Source organism: Caretta caretta, chromosome 8 (genome assembly GCF_965140235.1).
Source record: "Caretta caretta isolate rCarCar2 chromosome 8, rCarCar1.hap1, whole genome shotgun sequence".
Lineage (NCBI taxonomy): Eukaryota > Metazoa > Chordata > Testudines > Cheloniidae > Caretta > Caretta caretta.
The window spans coordinates 3,452,780-3,476,112 of NC_134213.1; the positions used below are offsets into that span (position 1 = coordinate 3,452,780).

The window sequence follows — 23,333 nt, forward strand, 5'->3', positions numbered from 1 at the left end:
TTTTGTTACACTGCTACCTTTCAGCTGCCTACCTGTGTATAATATCAGTGAAGCAGATAATGCAGCTGATCACAAAGGGTGAGGTTCATCGGGTGCACAAGGCCCCACTCTGGCCCCACTGCTCAGGAGTAAATTTCAGCCATGTATTCACAGTCATGAAGAATGAGAAGAGAAGCCTGGTACCACTCTCCCTGGCTTTGCTGAGACGTTTGTCACGGCCAGCAGAGCTAATATAAACGCTGCTTACAATGTAACTCAGCCTATGGTGACACTAGCAGGCTTTTGCTGGTCTAGCTCTGTGGGTCAGAAGTGTGAAAAGCTGTGGCCCCTAACTGACAGTGCTGTGCCTGCAAAAGCCTCTAGCCTAGGTGCAGTTATGCTGACAAAACTGCCCTTTTGCCGATTGTGTTTCGCTCACGGGGGTGGGGGCGTTGGGCTGAGCTATACCAGCAAAAGGGCAGAGAGTTGCTATTTTGATATATTCCCAAAGGGAGCACTTTGCCAACATTACTAAACCAGCCAAGCCTTCCAGTGTAGAGACAGCCTCACGCAGGACACAGATAACTCTAAACTTCACATGGGCTCACTTCACCCCACTTCTCTCGCCTGCCGCCTCTTTCCTTTCATTCTCCCCTATTTATTCCTCTGCCTCCGTCTCCCCTCCACAGCAGCAGCTCTCTCTTTCATTCGTGCTTCCCCTGGAACCATATCCCCCTCCCAGGAGCCACGACATTGCTTATAGCTTGTAAAAACCTTCCATTTTGTTTTAGCCCATAGCTGACACTAAATCCTCCCTCACCTTATTACGTTGACATCTCAGGCCATAACCACAAGTCTTTGGGAGCCAGTGTTTTCTGGTCATGTTCTCTGCCTTTTATTTCTAAAAGGAACAGCAAATTGATTTTTGATACCTTTCCTAGCTGAGGGGAATAGGGAGAGTTGAAATCTTTGTGTCAAGCTGTGTCACTGTCCTACAGTCCTCATCACCTGTCATCTGCATTTCAATTACATAACTGTTTCAACAACTAAGTGTCCGGAGATTCCTCAAACAGACCGGGATTTGACTGGCAAAGACAATGACAGCCCTCCAACAGCATAAACCACTGGAACGACTGCTCACAAACCATGCATGATTGGTCAACGGGGCTGGAAGCTAAACCCAGCCCTGACTTTGTGATGCCCGATTGCACACTAATCTCACAAAAGCAACGGAGCCATTTTGCAAAGAAAAATAAAAAGCCTCTTTAAAGTGGTCTCCAAAAACCTCAGCGTTTCCTTCCAAAAAAGAGCCAGCCAACTGAAGTAAAACATGTCCATAGCTTTCTGTTTGCTATTCTCAGCCTGCCTATGTTATAATTAAATACATGGGAAGCATCTTTCTTGGTCGTCAGTTCCTTTTACTTATTTTAGCTGGTTTGTCCTAAATACTTCAGTGTCTATTGCATGCTCTCCAACATGTGTACTCAATACTTATCCAGGGACAATAGTACACTGCTGCCACATACCTAGGTGTTGCAAATGAACATGTACAGCTTTACTGATTTTATTTAATTATTGGCTGAAGGGTGTTCATGAAAGTCAGGGACTAACAGCACTGAAAAGGATCAAGCACAGCACAAAGCTTCCATGCACCACGCTCCTAATCTGCATTATTCCAGCTACTCTCAGATCCCCCATCTCCACTGATTTCACAGGATTCTGTGGTTGTTGCCAGGGCAAGTCGGAGTTTGTTGAGTTCTAGCTCGCTCTTTGGGGTTTCAAGCTATGGCCCCAATCCAGCAAAGCACTTAAGCATGTGCTTAACTTTAAACCTGTGTTTGTCTGTCATAGGGTGACTGGCCCCTTTAAGAGAGAGCTGGGTCCAATGCAACTGTGACCGGTCACCTGTCTCCCAATGGGGCTTAAGAGAGGATATCTAGGCCATAGAGAGGGCTAGGAAGGGCCGGTGAAAGCTAAGAAGGAAAGAAGAGGCATACAGGAGCAGCTGGTGAGAGCTATGGGGAGTGAGCTCCAGGAGACAGCGTACTCCTGATGATGAGGATGGTACAGAGAGTTTAAAGTTGTTGGTGCAGACTGGCCAGTTGAGGAACCCTGCTGAGCTCCAGGAGGGCTCATGAGGAGGCCCCTGGGCAAAGGGGAGGAACTGGCTTGGTCAGGGGAAGCTGAGCCTGGAAACAAGAGGGCTGATGCTGGAGACAAGATCCCAGGAGCAGGGGTAGGACTCACAGGCAAGGGCGCCTGGAGAGTGGAATACTGTGGCGAGCTCTCTTTAAGAGCCCTGACTTGGCGGCTGTGGTAGCAAGTCATTGGTAACTCGCAGGTGGATGGGCTGGAGAGTGGAGCCTTAGAACAAAGGCAAAGAAACTGTGAACAGAGTGGAAACAGGCTCTCGGGTGGGGAGCCTGGAAATGATCTCCCTGGAGTGGGCACAGATAACTGCCATGACTGTCCCTGTTGTGCTTTGGGGTTTTGAGACAAGTTTTATCCTGAAAGTTCTGCGGCTTACTGAATGTGTACATGAATTAACTCTGCCTAGAGGTGGCTCTTTGAGTTGGACACTGAGAGACTTTATTCCTTTCTAAGGGGGAATGAAGGGGAAACTGAAGCAGCTGTCCAGTTTGCTAGTGGGGGGCGCTTTAAGGTGGAGGCCCCCCTGCTACAAAGTCCCACTGGAGTCAAGAACATGAAGCGGGTGCTTGAAGTTCAGTGCTTTGCTGAACCGGGGCCTGTGTCACTTCAGCGACACAAGAGTCCAGAAAGAGTGTTGAGAAAGTTTTGTAATAAAACCAAAGCCAAGCGTCTCTCAGCTCCGTTTGGGGTTTTGTAGAGAGTGCAACATTTGCTTATGTGAAGGAAAGTGTCACTGAGTCTTTCAGTAGATCTCAAAGGGGTGAACCCTCCCTGCTGGGCTTAGCCTGAATGGGCAAAATAGGGTCTTGCAGCATTGGTGGGGGCCAGAATATTCCTCTTGGCACTGTTCCTGTCCTGCTACCAGCCCACCCCTGTTCCTGTCCTGCTTCCAGCACCCCCTACTTTGGGACTGAGAGGGATGAATGCAAGGCGTGAAGCTCCCTTGCCCAGGCTCCTCAGAGCCTGCTCCCTCATGCACCAGTTATGCTGTATCTAGGGCCCTGTGGTACTGGGCTGGAGGGGCAGGATTCACCTCCACAGCAGCAGAGGTTGACTTGGTTTGGTGGTTCAACTTCCATCAGAAAATCAGCCCTCCCACAGGGATCCTTTGCCGCTAGTCACTTTCTGAGAGGAAGGGCCAGGGGGCTTTTAGCTCTGCATGTCTGTCAGCTAAAGAGGCTGGCCAGCTAATCAGCTCCCTCTGCCCACCTGACCGGATCCCTCTGCCCACCTCTTTGAGGATCATCCCTCACACAATCTCAAGTAAGTGGTGATAGAACCAGAAAACCTTCTTGGTGCTGTTGGATGATGGGCCCTTTAAGTTCTCACGGAGGCTAAGTAAACCCATACTGAAGTGTTGTTAGGAATCCTTGACCTTTAGGGTATGTCTACACTGCAATAAAAAAAACCTGGCACCCAGTCTCAAAGTCCGGGTCAGCTGACTCAGGCTCTTGGGGTTCAGGTTACAGGGCTAACAACAAGAGTGTAGATCAGGGCACGCATGCCTAAGGCAGCACACGAGCTGATTTTCAGTGGCACTCACACTGCCCAGGTCCTGGCCACCGATCCGGGGGCTCCGCTGCTGGCCTGGGGTACCAGCCACCGGCCCCCTGCCAGCTGGGGTTCTGTCCGCTGGCCCCACTCAGCCCACTGCCGGCCTGGGATCCTGGCCACCAGCCCGGGGCTCTGCAGCCGCCCCCAGCTGTGGCCCACTCACCCCAGCCTGGGGCAGTGAGGGGTGCAGACAGGGGCGAGAGGGGGCACAGCTCAGCACCCCCACCTTAAAAATTGCTCCAGAGCCACCGTACTGGGATATTTTTAAGTCCTGATTTGTTGCTGACGTCACTCTCACGCCACGTGGACCAGCGCGCTGCGTTGGACACTGAGATTAGAATGTACATGCAAGAACTGGAATCAGAATTTTCTGACAGATTTCAAGATTTCCAGCAATTTGGCCCAATGCTTTCTTTTCTAATTAAAAGTTCAACGAAAAGCAACTTGGATTTGTCTGTATTTCAGTGGATGGGTGTTGAAGATTTCGAAATGCAGCTCATTCAGTTAAAAAAGCTCAGAATTGTGGGCATCAAAGTTTGGAGATCTGCAGAGTGCACATGAAGCTACCGAGAGAGATCATGGGGCCTCTATTCTGACCTGCTGGACGTCCCTGCCAGTGAAATTTAACTGTTTGAAGAAAATTGCGCTTGTAATGCTTTCAGCATTTGGATCCAGTACCTGTGTGAACAGGTATTTTCACACATGAAATCTGTTCTCTGTCCCTCTCGGAGCTGGTTAACAACTGATCACTCAGAAGCCTGTGTGCAGCTTAAAGTATCCAAATACATGCCAGACATTGGAAAACTCAGCAAGGAAAAGCAAAGGCAAGGATCACACTAAACTGATAAGATCTGCATTTTAATTTAATTTTAAATGAAGCTTCTTAAACATTTTAAAAACCTTATTTACTTTACATACAACAATAGTTTAGTTACATATTATAGACTTATAGAAAGAGACCTTCTAAAAACATTAAAATGTATTACTGGCACGCGAAAATTAGAGTGAATAAATGAAGACTCGGCACACCACTTCTGAAAGGTTGCCAACCCCTGGTGTAGACGTTTAGGCTAGGGCTGGAGCCTGGGCTCTGGGACCCACCCACCTCGTGGTGTCTCAGATCCTGGGCTTCAGCCCAAGACCAAATGTCGACACTGAAATTTTATAGCCCTGCAGCTTGAGTCCCAAGAACCCAAGTCAGCTGACCCACGCTAGCTGCGGCCGTGCTGAGGGTCTTTCATTGCAGTGTAGACATATCCTTAGAGTCTGGCCAAAGATCAAGCTAAGCAGCAGCAGCAACCCTGAGGAAGGGATTCCCATACCTGCTGCCGAAGAATGGAAGTGGCTGGGTTGCCTTTTCTCTAGAAGATGCCTGTGGTCTGGGAGAAGAAGGCCTCCTGGACAGCCTCCCCAAAAGAGGCAATGGGGTGGAGTAGTCCAGTGAGATAACCTGGGTCTTCACAGGGTAAGGTAAAGGGCCACAGAAATTGGAGATTGGGTGGGGACAGTGATAGAGGGGAAAAGACCCGAAGATGACAAGGGGAGGTGGGGCAAAGTCTGCACGGACACGTTGCAAGTCGTGTAGACAAATAACGTTCAGGTGGGAGCTCAGAGCCCGCGGGGATGCAGAGGGGACGCTTGAGGCTGTTCCATGAAGCTCACCTGGTTCAAATGATTCTATCAGAACCGTTGCCTTGAGCTTTTTCTTCCGGCAAGCAGAAGCTGAGGGTGGAGGGTTTGAAAACCATATGAACTGGACACCCCCGTAAGATTCACCTAGGTGAACGGAAACCAGTGGGTTCACCCAGCCCCACACAATTCATCTGCATAGCTTGCAATGCTGAGGACCCAGCAGTCCTCACTGGTTCCCAGAGAGGTGCCCAGTCAGAGCAACCCAGCCCACCAGCATCCCTGGTCCCAGAACTGTGCAGAAGGTGCACTAGGACCCTGACAGGACCTCCCTTCCGCACAGCCATGTGGCCTTTGGGAAAGAAACTGCAGGCAGGAGCCAACCAGAGACGGATGCTGCAGAAGCAGTTTAAGCAGGGACCACCAGACGCTGATAATATTTCCTGAAGCTCTGACTGGACTTTCTCTGCCGTAGGCTGGTTGGCAGTTTGCTCCAGACCCCTCCTGCCCCGTCTCCCTCTGTCCCCTTGCCCTGCTTCCTTCCCTCACCTTTTCTGTTAGCTAACCCCCCCCCACAACTAAACCCCAGCCCCCCACAATAAAAACCAGGGCACTAACATGCTGTTTGCCGCCATTACACTGATCGCTCGGCTTGTATGTTACATTCCTTCTCCCTGTCCTTGGCTGTGTCTGTTTAGACTGTACATTCTTTGGGGGAAGGACTGCCTGCTGTTCTGTTTGTACAGCGTCTAACACAGTGGGGTCCCAATCTTGGCTGGGCACTTGAGGCACTACTGTGAGCACACGATTAATTGATTGACTGATTAAGGGGAATGTTAATTTACTGCTGCCTGTAGATAAAGATACAGAAATTACTTCTCAACGCTGACTTCCAAAACGTTTCCCTTGCATAAAGCTCTTAACTCCCCTTTCCCGCAACTGTCACTGTCTATATTTAGGTTTCAGAGTGGTAGCCGTGTTAGTCGGTATCAGCAAAAACAACAAGGAGTCCTTGTGGCACCTTAGAGACTATCAAATGTATTTGGGCATAAGCTTTTGTGGGCTAAAACCCACTTCATCAGATGCATGGAGTGGAAAATACAGTAGGGAGGTATAAATACACAGCATATGAAAAGATGGGAGTTGCCTTACCAAGGTGGGGGTCAGTGCTAACAAGCCAATCCAATTAAGGTGGAAGTGGGCTATTCTCAACATTTGACAAGAAGGGGTAGAAATCACTTTTGTAGTGCTAATGAGGCAAATGTAATCAAGGTGGCCCATTTCAAACAGTTGACAAGAAGGTGTGAGTATCAGCAGGGGGAAATTAGTTTTTGTAGTGACTCCCAGTCTTTATTCAGGCCTAATTTGATGGTCTCCAGTTTTCAAATTAATTCCAGTACTGCAGTTTCTTGTTGGGAGTCTGTTTTTGAATTTTTTTTTGTTGAAGAATTGCCACTTTTAAGTCTGTTATTGAGTGTCCAGGGAGACTGAAGTGTCCTACTTTTGAATGTTATAATTTTTGATGTCAGATTTGTGTCCATTTTTTCTTTTGCATAGAGATTGTCCAGTTTGGCCAATGTATGTGGCAGAGGGACATTGCTGGCACATGATGGCATATATCACATTGGTAGATAAATTTAGTTAAAGATATGAAGCTGATTCTGGGTTCACATGACCAGGAAAGACACTGCATGAAAGTCAATCATACTTAATTAACCATTCTGATGAGGAAGTGATTGGGATTCTCCACTAAGATCAATCCAGGCTGGGGAATGCCAAGACACTGTCCCAGCCCACGCCTGCCATGTCACCTCTCCTTCCTTATCCCAGTCAACTGCTCTGGCTGTTCTTAGCATGCAGCAGCAGCAGAAGCTAGAGTCTCCCACATTGTGGGTTCCTAGTGGTGAGATCAAAACAATTTGTTCTTTCTGTGAGGCAGCATGAGCTATTGTGAGACAAGAAAAAGAAATAAACATGTGACACCTGTATGCAGCTAGCAGAGACTGTGCATGAAATACATTTTAGAGCAGCAATTAAGGTATAGTAGAATATTAAGAATAGCAGCAGGCCACAACACTCAGCATCCACTGCAGACGTGTTTAGATTCCCTCACACCTCTAAAGTGTGTTGTAATTGGAGGTGCCGTTGTCTTTTGATTTACATCTAGCTCTCTTATTAATGGTCATGTTAATTACACGTCTGACTCAAAGAGAGGGCAGAGCTCGCTGTGTAGTCCCCTGTTGATCCAATTTATTACTAATACTTAACCTCTCCACATTACATGTAATATACAGCTTTACATGTTGCCCTTTCTGTGTTAGCTGGGCTGTACAAATATTAAGCAGGGAATCAGTTCTCTGACTGGTTGGAATGAACTTATCCAGTATATCTAGAGTGTTGGTTGAACGTCACTGAACTAACTAAGGAGCGCTATATGCTCCGGTCCATGGGAGCATTGCCATGGACTGCAATACGGCCGGGACTTCACCCATAATGTGTTAGTGGTAAATTGCAATTCTACTCCAAGGGAATTTTTAAAAATGGAATTGTGGGCTCCCATGTTCATTGCTTTTCAGTGGTGTCCCTGTCCAATGTGGTCAGTTTTCAGGCAAAAGAGTGCATTTTCTAACTGTCGATGCTGTAAGCTCAACCTAACAGTCAAGCTGGGCTCTTTCCTTCAAATGCATCGTCCCTTGAAAGCAAGGCTCTTCAGGCCAAAGTATAGCTGTATAATTCTTGTTACACCTGCGTGACCCCATTGTGTAAACGAATGGAACATGGTAAACAACTCTGTCCTTGATACACAAGAAGGAACAGAAGTCACCTCTTTCTCTCCTAGCTCAGTTGGCTCTACAGGGCTAACAGGAGCAAAAAGCAGAAAACAATTATTTTTGTCAGCAAAGTAAGCAGATGTGACTCTAAATGCACACAGAGAGCGGTAAGAAGGTGATGTTTTTACATAGTCACTTCTCCGGGCACAACCACACTTTAAATTATTCTTGATCCATGTGCATCAAGGTTACCCAGTCACAACAGTACAACGGTATGTGTTGTTCCTGGGAGCATGCTTGGAAAACAGTAAGCAAAGGCTGAAATTAAAAATCAATGTGTCTACAGATATATTTGTACCAGTTTTGAAAACGCTTGATAAGTGATTTGAAATAGAGCTGCCTTTCTCTCTGAACTCACAGAGGGAAGACAGGAACCCAAACTCACCTCTGGAAATGATACAGAAATATATATTGTATACATCCCTTGTTCTTATTGCTCTGTCTATAACAGTATATGCACAGGCTTAATCCCAAAAGAAATAGTTAGTGACGTTCTATGACCATGGTAAATATTTATAAGATATAGTGTAGATATTACAATGATGTAGAGACAATGTATATGCAAAGCTTTCAAGATATTAGCCACTAATGAAGTGCTAAGCATTATTCCTAAGTAGGTAGGTCAATAGATAGAACATGCTAATGGGTCTATTTGTTCTTTAAAACCAGATTAATGTTGAACAAGAGCAGAGGTCTTTCAGCTCATTTTAAATAACTTTACTGAGACCTGATCTAAATTATTACATTGTTATTTTAGGATGAAATGCTTAAGCCTTCAAAAAGAGTGTCGGACCTGATGCAGTAGAGCACTTAAACATGTGCTTATCATTATGCACATGAGCAGTTCCACTGACGTCTATGAAACTGCACACATGCTTTCAAAGATAAACGTATGCGTTAGTGCTTTGATGGACTGGGACTCAATGCATCTTCTCCTTTCAGTGAGGATTTTGAACACGAAAAGCAAATGAAAAGTGTCTAATGCTCACCCGAGGACTTTTTAAAGTTGTCTGAAGAAAAAACTATAATACTTACTTAATGCTTCAGAAATCCCCTCCCAAAACTAAAAGATGGTGCGAAAGGGGAAGTAACGAGGGATAAACAGGATGGGAGATAGACAGAAGGGAAAGATGAGTGATCTCGTAGGTTAAAGAAGATTTAGAAATGAGTGACACCGAAGAGCTGAACTGGTAAACTGCAAAATAGAGCACAAAACTGGATTATAAATGAAAGGGTATGGAGTGGGGACCCCAGAGAGCAAGAGGGGAACAAAAGAAGGAATTGCGGCACTCTGAGTCAGAATTCCTCCATAGGGATTGTCCTGGGGCATTGCAATGCAGGTCACTCCATACACAGGCCACAGAGGAACAATTGAATTTAGCCTTCAGGATATTAGTTAAGGGAGGTTTCAGAGTAACAGCCGTGTTAGTCTGTATTCGCAAAAAGAAAAGGAGGACTTGTGGCACCTTAGAGACTAACCAATTTATTTGAGCATGAGCTTTCGTGAGCTACAGCTCACTTCATCGGATGCATACCGTGGAAACTGCAGAAGACATTATATACACAGAGACCATGAAACAATACCTCCTCCCACCCCACTCTCCTGCTGGTAATAGCAGGAGATTGTTTCATGGTCTCTGTGTATATAATGTCTTCTGCAGTTTCCACGGTATGCATCCGATGAAGTGAGCTGTAGCTCACGAAAGCTCATGCTCAAATAAATTGGTTAGTCTCTAAGGTGCCACAAGTCCTCCTTTTCTTTTTTAGTTAAGGGAGTATCCCATACAGGCATGTCATTTTAGCCAAGGACAGAAGCAAACAAATGCCCCTCATGAGCAAACTCAGGCACAATATTTCAATGTTCTTTTCAGTTACCCATAGTTCTTTCTGCAAGTCAAGTGACAAAATAAAATCCACAAATAATGCCATTACAGAGGGGCCCAAGCCACCACGCTCAGACCTGGATTTCTCAGTGCTAAGGGGTGGTCAGATCTGGGGCTTTGGTTCCAGTTCCTCTCCTATTAAAATCAGCATCAGGAGACCAGTGAAGTAGGGCCAGCAAAAGGCAGTTGGGACCTGAGTTCTAAGAGACACTCTGCTCATGTAAAGGAGCAGCTCTGGCTAGCCAGCTGCCTTGGGAACAACGGCAAACTCTGCACTGCTGGAAGGAAAGAGTCACCAAGTCCTTTGAGGATGGAGTGAGGAAAATGGGGAAAAGGCCCCAGTTCAGCAAGGAACTTAACCATGCAGCTAACTTCATGCATGTGAAGAGTCCCTCTGATGCCAGTCCAGGCCATGAAAGGGATCCAGAGGGAAAGGAAGAACAACAGAAAAAAAGCACAATGTTGCCCTAAGCATGCCTGGCGAACAGCATGTTTGTTAATTACTGGAATGTTTTTGTCCTGCAGGCATCACACGCTTTGGGCCTGATCCAATTGCCATTATACTCAATGGAAAGACTTCAGTGGGAGCTGGCCTGAGCAAATTCTGCTTAAAAATTGATGGTACAATATGGCCTCTGGTTTTCACACTGCTGCTTAGATTGACCTTCTCCGTCAGTAACCATGTCAGAAATGTAACACTACAGCGGAGAAGGACACTCTAAATAATAACTAAAAACCGCCGTGACTTCAATGACAACAATCCTGTTAATACATGTTATCACTGAGAGTTTTTGATGAAATTTATATCCTTGAATATTCCATGTATGTGGTTACTTTCCATCTAGTAGCACTGATACACGCAGGGATTTCGTGATATTATTATTAGAGAATTAAGCAGTGCTGAAAGCTGGACTGATGTCGCTGACAGATCATAGAATCATAGAATCATAGAATATCAGGGTTGGAAGGGACCCCAGAAGGTCATCTAGTCCAACCCCCTGCTCAAAGCAGGACCAATTCCCAGTTAAATCATCCCAGCCAGGGCTTTGTCAAGCCTGACCTTAAAAACCTCTAAGGAAGGAGATTCTACCACCTCCCTAGGTAACGCATTCCAGTGTTTCACCACCCTCTTAGTGAAGGTGATATTGATGATATGAGTAGATAATATTTGCCCAGGATTAAATATTTTGCCTCGTATTGCAAACAAGATTTTTTTATGAGGCATGTAGGGATTGTTTTATCAGATCTGATCAATGATCTGTCTAGTTTAGTATCCTAATTCTGACAGTGGCCAGTACCAAATGTGTCAGAGGAAGGTGGAAGACATATCACTGATGTTACTGAGATTTTACAGGAGACTCTGAGTTATTGTGCTGATGCTTTGATTCGCATGATACATTTACCTTCTTAATACTCATATATGGTTGTTTATCTGACACATGAAAAGATGGTAACATGGACAGTGTGGGCCAGTGCTGAGACATAGATATCTGTCCTAGGAAACATTCCAAATAGCAGAACTTTCAATTGGTTTGTTATTGGGCGTTCGACAGTTCTACTTACGTTGGAATCAATAATCTTAGCTGCTAGTTTGTCCTCTGCTTTCCTGCTTGAGCAACGGCATCCTTCATTTTTGCTTTCCTGTTCTGTTTTGTATTCTGATGTGCGTGGGACTTGGGGGTATTCTGTACATGGAGTGCTTCAAACCGTGCACTGTGTGGCTAACCATCCCTTGGCACCAGATCTCCTCCGTTTGTGTAAGCGGCAGGGCTGGGGATACGGGCCTGGGCAATTGGGGCACAAAAGGGGAGGGTTGCCTCTGCTGCTCCATCTCCAGTCCCCACAGAGTATTGGAAGCCCCTCGGCAGGTGCTCTGGGCTCTGCAGCTGTGGAGCAGGGTGGCAGGGGACTAGCTGCCCTTTGCTCGGTTGTCCCTCCAGGAATCTGCAGAGAATTGCTTTAGGGCACCCCACCGTGAAACGCCCGCCCCCCCGGGAGTGGAGGGAACAGGAGCTCTCCATTAGGAAAGACACACACATGCTGCTTCCTGAGCTCCGTGAAGACACTGAATCAGGGTAGCCTCCTCTATCGGAATTGAAATGTTTCATCTGAATGCAGATTAGAAAACGCTCATGGGAATAATAATAAATAACAATCATAGCAAGATTGAGTTGCAGCAGCAGCTTCAGGCCCCAACAGGATCAGAGCCCTATTGTGCTATGTGCCGTATGATATATGTTTCACTGAGCTCACCTCTATAAACAAGACATTTGTGCAATTTTCCTTCCAATGTTAAATGTCATCTCTCAGGGGACAACGAAGACTTTAATCAAAACAAATTCCTTCCAAAAATCTTCCACTGTTGCGAAGTTACTTGCTGAAATTTTCACTGAGGATGAATGTGGTCGGCTTGCCGGCAGGCATCCCCATTACAGAAAAGGTGGGTTTACTTAGTTTAAATCCTGTGCGCCAGACCCTCGGCCAGCACAAACCAGCCCAGCTCCACTGAAGTTATATAAATCAGGAGGAAGTCAACAGAGCTATGCTGATTTACACCAGATCTGAGCCTGCAACTCTAAGCACTTAGCAAACAATGGGCTGATTCACCACTGCGTTACTCCAGCTTTGCAATGGTCTCAATCGGATTTGGAGTTACACAGGCCTAAAACAGGACTAATGCAGCAGCGAATCAGGCCCTGCAAAGGTATGTTGGCTTTTTGACGTTGAAAGTAATCTATCCAATGCAAAGGCAGGCTTTATACCATAGAAACAGCCTCCTTCCCTTTTCTTGTGCTTTTGTTTCTAATATAAGGGTGTTTTGTCCATAGCTATTTCATAAAATAACCATTCATCTTCACGTTTTTGCATGGGCCAGATCATGCCCTCTTCTTAAAAACTGATGACCTGGTATGGATTCATGTTACCATCTAATGCCTGATAAAACATTGTTCAGCTCCTCTTACTGATGTCTACATTATCTCTGATCACGTCCATGGCAAATACAAACTGTTATGAAAATACAAGTTTCTGTAAATACATGGAGATTTGTTGACTGGGAATAGGTGGTAGAATAGGAGATTGTGGAATCTCCTGTCATTGCAGGTTTTTAAGAACAGGTTAGACAAACATCTGTCAAGAATGGTCTAGTTATTATGTAGTCCTGCCTTGAGTGCAGGGCAGTGGACTAGATGGCATCTTGAGGTCCTTTTCAATCCTATGATTCTAGGATGAAATTCAATAAGAACAAATGCAAAGTACTCCACTTAGGAAGGAACAATCAGTTTCACACATACAAAATGGGAAATGCCTGCCTAGGAAGGAGTACTACAGAAAGGGATTTGGGGGTCATAGTAAGTTAACAGTGTAACGCTGTTGCAAAAAAACCGAACATCATTCTGGGATGTATTAGCAGGAGTATTGTAAGCAAAGCGCAAGAAGTAATTCTTCTGCTTGACTTCGTGCTTATAAGGCCTCAACTGGAGTATTTGTCGAGTCCTGGGCACCACATTTCAGAAAAGAGGTGGAGAAATTGGAGAAAGTTCAGAGAAGAGCAACAAAAATGATGAAAGGTCTAGAAAACATGAGCTATGAGGGAAGACGGAAAAAAATAGGTTTGTTTAGTCTGGAAAAGAGAAGACTGAGAGGGAATGTGATGATAACAGTTTTCAAGTACATAAAAGGTTGTTATAAGGAGGGAGAAAAATTGTTCTTCTTAACCTCAGGGGATAGGACAAGAAGCAGTGGGCTTACATTGCAGCAAGGGCAGTTTTAGGTTGGACATTAGGAAAAACTTCCTATCTGTCCGGGTAGTTAAGCCCTGGAATAAATTGCCCAGGGAGGTTGTGGAATCTCCATCAATGGAGGTTTTTAAGAACAGGTTAGACAAACACCCGACAGGGATGGTCTAGATAAGTGCAGGGGACTGGACGAGATGACCTCCCAAGGTCCCTTCCAGTCCTACGATTCTACCAGCAAGGTATCAGCAAATAAGGCAGAGATCCAGACTCTTCCATGAGTGCTTGCCACATGGATATTGTTTGCCAGGACATCCCTGGGAGACAGTGCTAGTGTCCCCATTTGTACATCTGGGAAACTGAGGCACAGAGCGACTCATCCGAGGTCACACAGGGAGTCTGTGGCAGAGCAGGGGCTTAAGTCCATGTCTACTAGGTTCCAGGCTTTTGCCCTAACTACTGCACCATCCTTCTGCTCTATCTGCCTCTAGACTGGGGTTGCTGGAACAATTGGTATAGTGGGAGCGCGAAAGCCGTTAAACCAAACTGTAAACCCTGTGTATAATGGTAATCACTTCAAGCCGGGGGGTGCAGCAGTACTCCCAGCACAAATAGGTCCAGCACCTATGCTCTAGACAGGTGCCTAATCTGCTTAGGTGCTTTCGAAAATCCCACTGTAGTCCATGTCTACAAGCCCCTAAATACCTTTGAAAATTTGACCATAAGGGAACATGTCTCAAGGGATTCACTTTTTTGCTTCCCTCTCAATAATGCAAACCTAGGGCCCAGCCATGCAAACATTTGCTCACATGAGTAACTTTAACCATGGGTGTAGTCTCATCAGACTTGTTAGGAATAAAGTTACTTACATGGGTTTTCACGATTGGTCCCTAATGCGAGTAACCTAACTCACGGAAGTTGTTACAATGCACGCAACAGGACTACTCCCATCTGTACAGCTACTGACATGCATAAGTAGCTGTAGGATCGGTCCTTAGCAACAAAAAAATTTGCCTTTAGAAGTGATTTGCGTACTATAATAAGAGAACTTGTGATGGACTTCATGCATCTATTATCAGGGCTCTGCTTTATGCTAAGACAGCTGTGCATTGTGCACTGTATAATGAATTTCAGAAAACACAGCTTCTTATTGTTGCTAGTTATTTTGGGATTCATTCTCTGACTGATATATGTAAATAGCTTCCATTAGCATTGATGGCAATTGCGCACTCAGAGCAAGGGGAGAATAGACCTTTCTGTCTCTGGAATGTTGTCTTATAATAGAAAAAGCCATTACAATTATTTTAAAAATTTGCCTTTATGGTGACTGTAACATTGGATACTGCTGACAGACTTCTCCCTGAATATTTCCTCGATGTAGTTACTTTCATCCCTTTAACTGTCACAGGTTTGCTCAATGTCCTTTTATACTTGTGAGCATTGTAATACATAAAAAGGGCTTGATACTGCTCGGGGCTGGTTACTGTGGTCTCAGCTCAGCAAAACATTTAAGGGCATGCTTAACATTAAGTGTATGCAGTCCCATTGAAATCTGTGAGACTACTTATGCACTTAAAGTTAAACATGTGCTTAAGTGCTTTGCTTGAGGTTAAGCATGTGCTTATTCCTGGCAGGATTGGGGCCAGGGTGCACAGTACCTTGTAGTGTTGAGCCCAAAGGGAGGAATAAACACAGTCAATCTTTGTACCACGCTTGTAGATACGTTCTAGAAAAATCTCTGTTCATATTCATTGCCAAAAGATTACGATGAACATCTGAAGAGACCCTCACATTGAGGCATGTATTCATTGATTTCAGAAGTTTGGTAAACCATTATATCAGGCAGGTATTTTAATTCTAAATTGGCCCACCGCCTGTGAAAAGAATTGGTGGGGTCAGTCCAGTCCTTGGAAGACTGAGCAGAGAAGCGAAGACTGAAAGGGTGTGTAGCACTGGCTTCAGCCCTAGAGTTAGTCTCCCCAGAAAGGAGACCATGGGGCAATGCTGAAGCCTCTACAGGATTACCTGCTCTGTTGTAGACACGCAGAGGATTTCAATCTTCGGAGTTATTAGTCCTTACCTGCACTAATTTCTTGTCCATTTTGCACCAGGGGGGTTTATTAACAGAATGGACCTGATATGATGGTTTACATTGGCATGAAACCAATGTAACACAGTGGAGTATCAGGCCCTATATTTATCGATATGTACATATACATATATATGAATAGCCATGTGCATATTGTATATACATGCCTCCAGCAGAGAAACCTAGTGATAGACAGTGGGCCAGCTCCTCAGCTGGTCTAACTCAGCATGGCTCCACTGACTTCAGAGGATAGTATTATTGACTTAAATGGAACTATGTCAAGTTACACCCACTAAAGCTCGGGTTCAGTATATTTAAACTTGAGGTAGGTAAGCACCTCAGGTCTTCACGCCAAATATGCTGTAATTATCTTGGTATACTCAGATTTTTGTAAACAGACATATTTTTGAAAATTTTGCTTCAAAATGTTTATTGTAAGGGACCCTATATGTGGTCCCATTTTTGCCTCATCAAAGTTTTGGATGCTAGGGGGTAAAATTTTCAAAAGTACTTAAGTTACTATGCTTTTGTCCTACTGAAAGTCAATGGGTCTGATTTTCAAAGGCATTTAGGTGTCTAAAGATGCAGATAGATGCCTAATGGAATTTTCAAAAGTGTCAAACCAGGTTAGGTGCCTATTAATGGAAGTTAGGCACCTAACTAACTTAGGCATGTAGGGGGATTTTGAAAAACACCTATCTGCATCTTTAGGCAACTAAATGCTTTTGAAAAATCAGACCCAGAGAGACTGGTGCTCCTAAATCACTTAGGCACATGTGAAAATTGTATCTGTCTCACCATGCTCAGTAGTTGTAATAGCATCCTAACTCTTCAAATGACAACATTTGGACCACAGCACAGATGGTCTCAGTCAAACTGAAATATATATCTTAGACAGCAATAATGGTTTTTATAATTTAAATATTGTATTTTTAAAAACACATGCCTAATATGTTGCCTTAATGTATTCTTACAAATTCAAAAGAAATATGGCCGTGCAAACTGGAGAGAAACGACACTCATAGGCAGCAATAAATGTTAACCCTTAATGTAAAGAAACATATTGGGATCCATGTTTGATAACCCCGGCAAACAAACTGCGTAAGGTTACAAATAGCAGATGAAGGAGCCCATCGTATACCCCGGTAGGTACTAAAGAAGAAGGGGTGGGATTTTTGCTTTGATAAAAGCACTCATAAAGGTTACTAATGCACATTAGCTTCTAATTCTTTTCATAGGTATATTTAACAAATCAGGTCTAAACAGACATAGGGAAGCGTGCTGAGTTTGAGCGTATCTGATCCCTTCTTAAAACCTACTCCCGAAAACAACAGAACCTGTTAGAACTTGACAGTGGGAGTTTTGGTTAACAAGCATTGGAATGGTCTCCTCATAGAGAATCAACCTTTTGCTGTAAACGAATAGCCAGTGGAAAAAATGTTTTTGTCTTATTTTCCAAATGAAATTGAAATGTATAGCGGGAATCACTTTCATTCGACTTTATAACTTTGATCAGAATATGCTATCCACCAACAGCAGTATCCATCTGGATTGCCCAGTATAGCATCTGTTAGACATCATGTATGATGGCAGTTAAGTCAGATTGCTGTAAATTTCTTTGATAAAACCAGGTTTGATCCTCCATTCCTTCTACACACCAAACCCCCACTGACCCATGTGGAAGCTTTGGGGAGGCAAGGAATGCAGTGCTGGGCCCTCAGCTAATAGCTAGTTTGAGTAGACATTGCTGTAACGGGACCAGAAGTACTGGGTTAATGGGATTTAACAACATATACAGTTTCCCCCTTCCTTTCAATACTCTTACTCAGAAGCAGTCTAAAATGCGAGAGAAAATGGCTCACGTACCCCATGGCGATGCTCAAAGTAAGCCAGCTTGGATTTGGTTAAAACAAAGAAGCGCACTTTAAAGTTGGAGGGAGAGGTCCTTCTCTTCTGCTGGGATTTTTTGATCAGCTGCTCTTCCAGGAGAACACAATTATTCATTGTTCGGCAGGGCACGGTTCTCTTCCAGGACCCAGGTCACCGGTCCCAGACCCGCACACCCAGCACAAGTCCAGGAAAGAGTAACAAGAAGGAAGGTAGTTGATTTTTTTTCACACACACACGAAAAAAAAGAGTTTGAAAGGCAGTGTAGGTGCTTGGGGTCTTATCTTTCCATCTGTCATCTAGGCAGTGCTGTAAAGCTTCCTTTCTGTCAAAGCCACAACCACATCCTCTCCAAAGTCATCAAGTGAGCAGCACATGCTGAAAGATACTCTAAGGTGAATGTTGTGGAAAAAATAAATATTTGATGGGCACGCTTGACAAATGTGATGTTTAAGGATCGGGAATTAATAAAAAAATGGGGCGTGATTAGATACCTAGTCTACTCGGCCCCCACTTAGTAAAGACAGTGATACCTGCTTAGGGTATAATGGGACATAATGAAACAGCATCTTCTCTGTGCCCTTGGGAGGATTTCACACATTCACGCTCCTGATCCGGATGGATGGCACTGTCTGTGTTATCTACAGCCACAGCCGTCCAGTCCATAGGACCGACTGGAGCAACCACTCCGGTCCCTGCGCTCTGGGGACGCCCGGCGCTTCGGGATGCGGGGCCCAGAGGTGGCCTGGGCGGTTAATGGGGGCGGGGGGGTTGGAGCCAGCGGCAGCAGCAAGAGACCCGGCCCCACCCCACCGGCTCCCGGTGTTGCTCAGGGGGGAGGCAGAAGCCTGAAAGAGGCGGGCGGGGGCGTGGCGGGGGTGGGAAGAGGCAGGGCAGGGGTTTGGGGGAAAGGGTGGAGTGGGGGCGGGGTCTGGGGGCAGGGGCGGGGTTTTTCCAGGCCCCGCCCCCCAGGGACGGCCCTGCCTACAGCATGTCTGTTACCTCATGCACTGTACTTGTTGCCACACCTTAGAAGCATTTCAAAGACGTTCTGTAGGTAACTACAAAGCCTCTGGCATGTGAGCAGAAGGGACTTGCAGATCCCAGCAATTATACCATGCGGTATAAATGAAGTTCCACTCATTCTATAATTTGGGCTGCTGTAAAAATGAAGTTTGTTTGTACCTTTCAAATAGTGTCGTGGATGATTATTAATAATAATAACATCGAGAGCTTCTGTAGTGCTTTTTATCAGTAGATCGCAAAGCGCTTTGGGGGAAACTGAGGCACGGGGCGTTGAAATGACTTAACTACTTACCGATTGCTGAATGTTCCAGAGGCAGCCTGGTGGAAGGCAGTTAATCTCCTGCTGAATGTTCCAAGAAAGTTTAGGCAGAATATACATGCTGCATACTCTAGGTGCAATCAAGGCCCATGTAATCTGCAGCAAGGTAGACCAAAATACTGAACCAAGAGCTGCTTGCTTCTGCAGCATTCCACTGTGGCTGGACTGGAAAATCTGTAGCAGTTTCAGGTGAATTAAAAAACAAAAGGGGGGGGGGTTATTACATTAATAGGAAAGTGACTAATACAATCAGTACAGCATTCATTGTTTTATTTGATATTAATTGCAATTAATTTTATTCTGCCCCTGAAGTTTACTTTGACTCTGAATTAGGACTGTGGGATAAGCACTTTGCTGGGTGTTTGTGATCATTATTCCACAGTAGATCATTTTAGCAATGCTGACTTTTTAAATGGCACCCCTAGATTCCAGAGCTAATGCCAAATTGAGCTGAATGGGGACAGTTCATAGCTCTCTTTGACCTACTCTTTTAGGCTGCCTGCAAACTCCAGAGGTAATTCTATTTAATTTATTCACAGAATCATCACTGATGTAAAGGGGAATTCCATGTCAGGAGATGAAAACAGAAATCAAGGGCCAAAATTTTCAGCTTGATCTGCAAAGTAGTGCATCTCACATACATGCACACATGCTTTATAGGTTCAAATACCTGCATGAGTGTTACAGAGTTGTAACACTTGTGCAAAGACAAGGGTTCAAACTATGTACTTATTTTGGTGTTTGTGCCTGCAGAGTTTATGCACATATATGGGTGCACATAATTTATCATACACACATGTGAAGTGTACAGTCTGAACTGTATCCCCAAGGATTCCTGGTCATGCAGGCAGGAGGGAAAAATGTAGACATTAGGGTACTATAATAAGCTGTATAGAAGTCTGTTGCTAGGGAATAAAAAAAAAAAAGACAATTAAAAGAATTAGAATTGGAGGATATGACCACTTGTTAACCGTTACTGACTTTGAGCCTGGTTCTGATCTCTTGTGAGTTTTAGCTCCAATAACCTCACTGGAATGTCTCCTGATTTACACTGGTGTAAATGAGATCAGAATCAGGCCTCATATCTTCATATGACATAAGATGGCTAGCTATGATTACTTACTTATTAGTGTTGTTTCTAATTTGTTTATGGTCATTCCCAGTATGTGCTAGATGTTGTCCGAAAAGGCAAGTAGGAACAACCTATACCAGGAAGAGCTCCATAATCTAACAGCAGAGAGAGATTAGCCAGAAGCAGAAATCATATATCCTTTTAAAAATTACTATATGGGACAGCTAGATTCACTGTTGACAGCATGGCCAAAATGGGTCTTCAAGAGGGACTTAAATGTGGACAGGTAGAGGCCTGGCAGATAAGGTCATGCATAAGGGACGCCACAAGATGAGGCAAAGAAGTGAGAAGCTGAAAACCAGGCAGCTGAGGCTAGTAACACTTGGTGGAGCAGAGAGGATGGGGGGGGGGGTGGAGGGGGGGGAAGAAGAGAAGCTTGACAAGGGTACTAGACAGGGAGGGCAGAATTATTTTGAGCTTAGAAGGTGGTGATATGAAGCGTGATTTTCATGCGATAAGAGATGGGTAGTCAGCAGAGAGATTCGAAGAAAGAAGCGATTTGATCAGATTGACAGGCAGGGAGTTTAACAGCTGCAATTTGCACGGTGTAAATAGGGTGCGATGCCTGTGTTTGGGAGGCCAAAGAGGGAGATGTTGCAATAGTCAAGGTGGGGCCTGAACTAGTGATTTGGCTAGGGGGATGGAAGGAAAAAGATGGAATCTGGAGATGCTGAGGAGGAAGATGTGCCAGATTTCAATAAGGCCTGAATGTGAGGGGCAAGGGAGAAAAAGGAGTCAAAAATAACCCCAATAATGTGGGCCTGACTGACGAAAAGTGGTAGTTTTATCAAGAGTAGCAGAGAAGGATCAAAATGGAGAGGGTTTGGGAGGAAAGATGAGTCATTCAGCTTTGTCCACGTTAGGTTTAAGCAGATAATGAGACACTGGTGAGACAGGCCAAAACACTGGATGCGTTGGAAAGAGGGAGACAAGGTGTGGTGGGCAGCTTGATTCACGAGTATTCCCAATAGAGATGGTAGTTGATTTCAGTGGGAGCTGATGCCTGTTTGTCACCTTTGTCACTTGTTTAGGGGCTTTAATATGGAATTTGGAGCCTAAATTTAGGTACCCATTTTTGACCATCTTGGCCCACATATAGGTATTTAACCCTATTCTTACCTGTGGAGTAACAGCACCTTTGATTTAAAATTGAATATAAATAAATCTAATTTGTTGGTTGCGCTTTATTTTATTTTTTTTTCACTTCATTTAGTCCATGCAGCGAAATTAGGCTGATCACTTTCAGAATTTCAGTTTCTGGTTTCCATGCTCTAGTTGTCTAGGCTTCCTAAACTGCTGAGAAAGAAACTACAGGGATCATAAATATCTCTATTAAATATTCATCTTTGTAAATTTGTTTTTTAACCAAACCTAAACTTTGGCCATACTTTATATGGTCCCGGGTAAAATTTACACAAACACCTAAGTGACTGAGAGCCAAAGTCCCGTGTTGAAAAATGGCTAAAGCACTTAGGAGCCCAAGTCTCTCTGAAAGGCAATGGGACTTAGACGCCGAAGGGCCAGATTCTTCAAGGTATCTAGGTGTCTAACATTCATTTCAGTGGGAATTAGGTGGCTAATACCTCTGAAGATCTGGGTGTAAGTAATTTATAGAATCACTGAAAGGAGAGGCTGGAGAGGTCCTCAAGTTCATCCTCCTGTGTCAAGGCAGGACCAAGCAAACCTAGACTATCCCTGGCAGGTGGTTGTCCAATCTGTTCTTAAAAACCACCAATGCCTGGAATTCCACAACCTCCCTTGGAAGCCTGTACCAGGGCTTAACTACCTTTAGAGTTTGAAAGTTTTTCCTAATATCTCATCTAAATCTCCAGTGCTTTTGAATATTTTACCCTGTGTATCTTTAACACTGTTGTACATTTTCATATAAACTTGAATGCAAATTAAAATATCTTTGAAAAAGGAGAGGCTAACGCTCACAGGGAAGGGATTGGGCTGTGTATGCTCAGGACATTCATTTCTGGTTGGCAAGCCCTGGTCTCAGATCAGTTTATTTTACTACTTAAAGCCCCAATCACATTTTTTCATTCATCCTTGCCTTTCTCCCTTTTGTAGACTGCCCCATTGCTGCGTTGAAAAGTGGCACTTTGCAGACTGGATTTTTGTCAGGGGATTTTCCCAGGGTCGGCAGTTCACATGCTATTACTGTAGGCTCAGTGGAAAACTCCCCACCCGCACATCCTGCTCAGGTACCAGTGCTGGTGTCCTGAAGGCGGCAGAGAAATTTAAAAGTTAAATATAGCTAGTTTGGAGGTTTTAAAAAAACAGAGAACAAGGCAGCAAATATCTCTATGATCTCGATAAAATACATGCAGACTTTCACCGTATATAATCTTGGATCCAAATTCTGCTGTCCTTACATACATGGACTAGTACCTTCCTCTAGGACTGGTGACTAGTGAGACTACTCATGGAGTGAGGTGCAACTAAGCTGGAGGAAGGGTATCAGAAGAATCTTGTCCTTAGAAGGCAATGTGTTATCTCTCTATTACTGTGTAATTTACAGTCATCTTAGTAACTTTTGTGTGTCACTGGGATTGATTCCCTGAAATGAATGAAAGACCCACAATTTTAATGTCATGGGACAATTTACGGAAAGCTAGTATTGACAGCAGTTTAAAACATCTGTAGTGTTTCAGTACAGACAGCTCTTTAGTATCCACTTGTCGTTTGGTATCCACTTAACTTCAGTGCCTTATCTTCTTGCTTCTCCATCGCAGTCAAGTATTTTCATGCCATTTTTCTTAAAGGGCATGGCAAAAGCTCTGTTTAAGACACTCCGTTTCTTCCTACTTCTGCAATTTATGGTCACCACAGACAATGTGCCTACTGCTGTACGCTCATGGAAAGAGGAAGAGAGGGAAAGAGACCAAAGGACTATTTAAAAAAGTAAAAACAGGAAGCAATTAGGCTGGTCCAAATGAACTGGTTACACCCCCTCTTCTCTCTAGGGCTCACAACTCCCAATTCAATGCACTTGCCCAACTCTTCTCACTGTTACTGGAAGTTGATCTCATGGGTCTAAAGGCAGGATTTGACCGTGAATATTTTGGGAATCTTGGAAAAATTGGATGCACGGATCAAGGCATCAGCTAGGTACA

The 23,333-nt window shown here is 44.5% G+C and overlaps 1 protein-coding gene across 2 annotated transcripts in view; it reads right to left on the minus strand.

Moving 5' to 3' along the window:
* Positions 1-18,032, minus strand: part of ITK (IL2 inducible T cell kinase) — a 44,189-nt gene extending 26,157 nt beyond the window's left edge. The window contains exon 1 of one of the 2 annotated variants that reach the window (XM_075131236.1): positions 17,717-18,032. In XM_075131236.1, the coding sequence (XP_074987337.1) occupies positions 17,717-17,854 (138 nt within the window). In that variant the 5' untranslated portion in view covers positions 17,855-18,032. The remainder of the gene's footprint in view (positions 1-17,716) is intronic. The other variant, XM_048862014.2, reaches the window with a different exon arrangement.
* Positions 18,033-23,333: the final 5,301 nt, after the last annotated feature.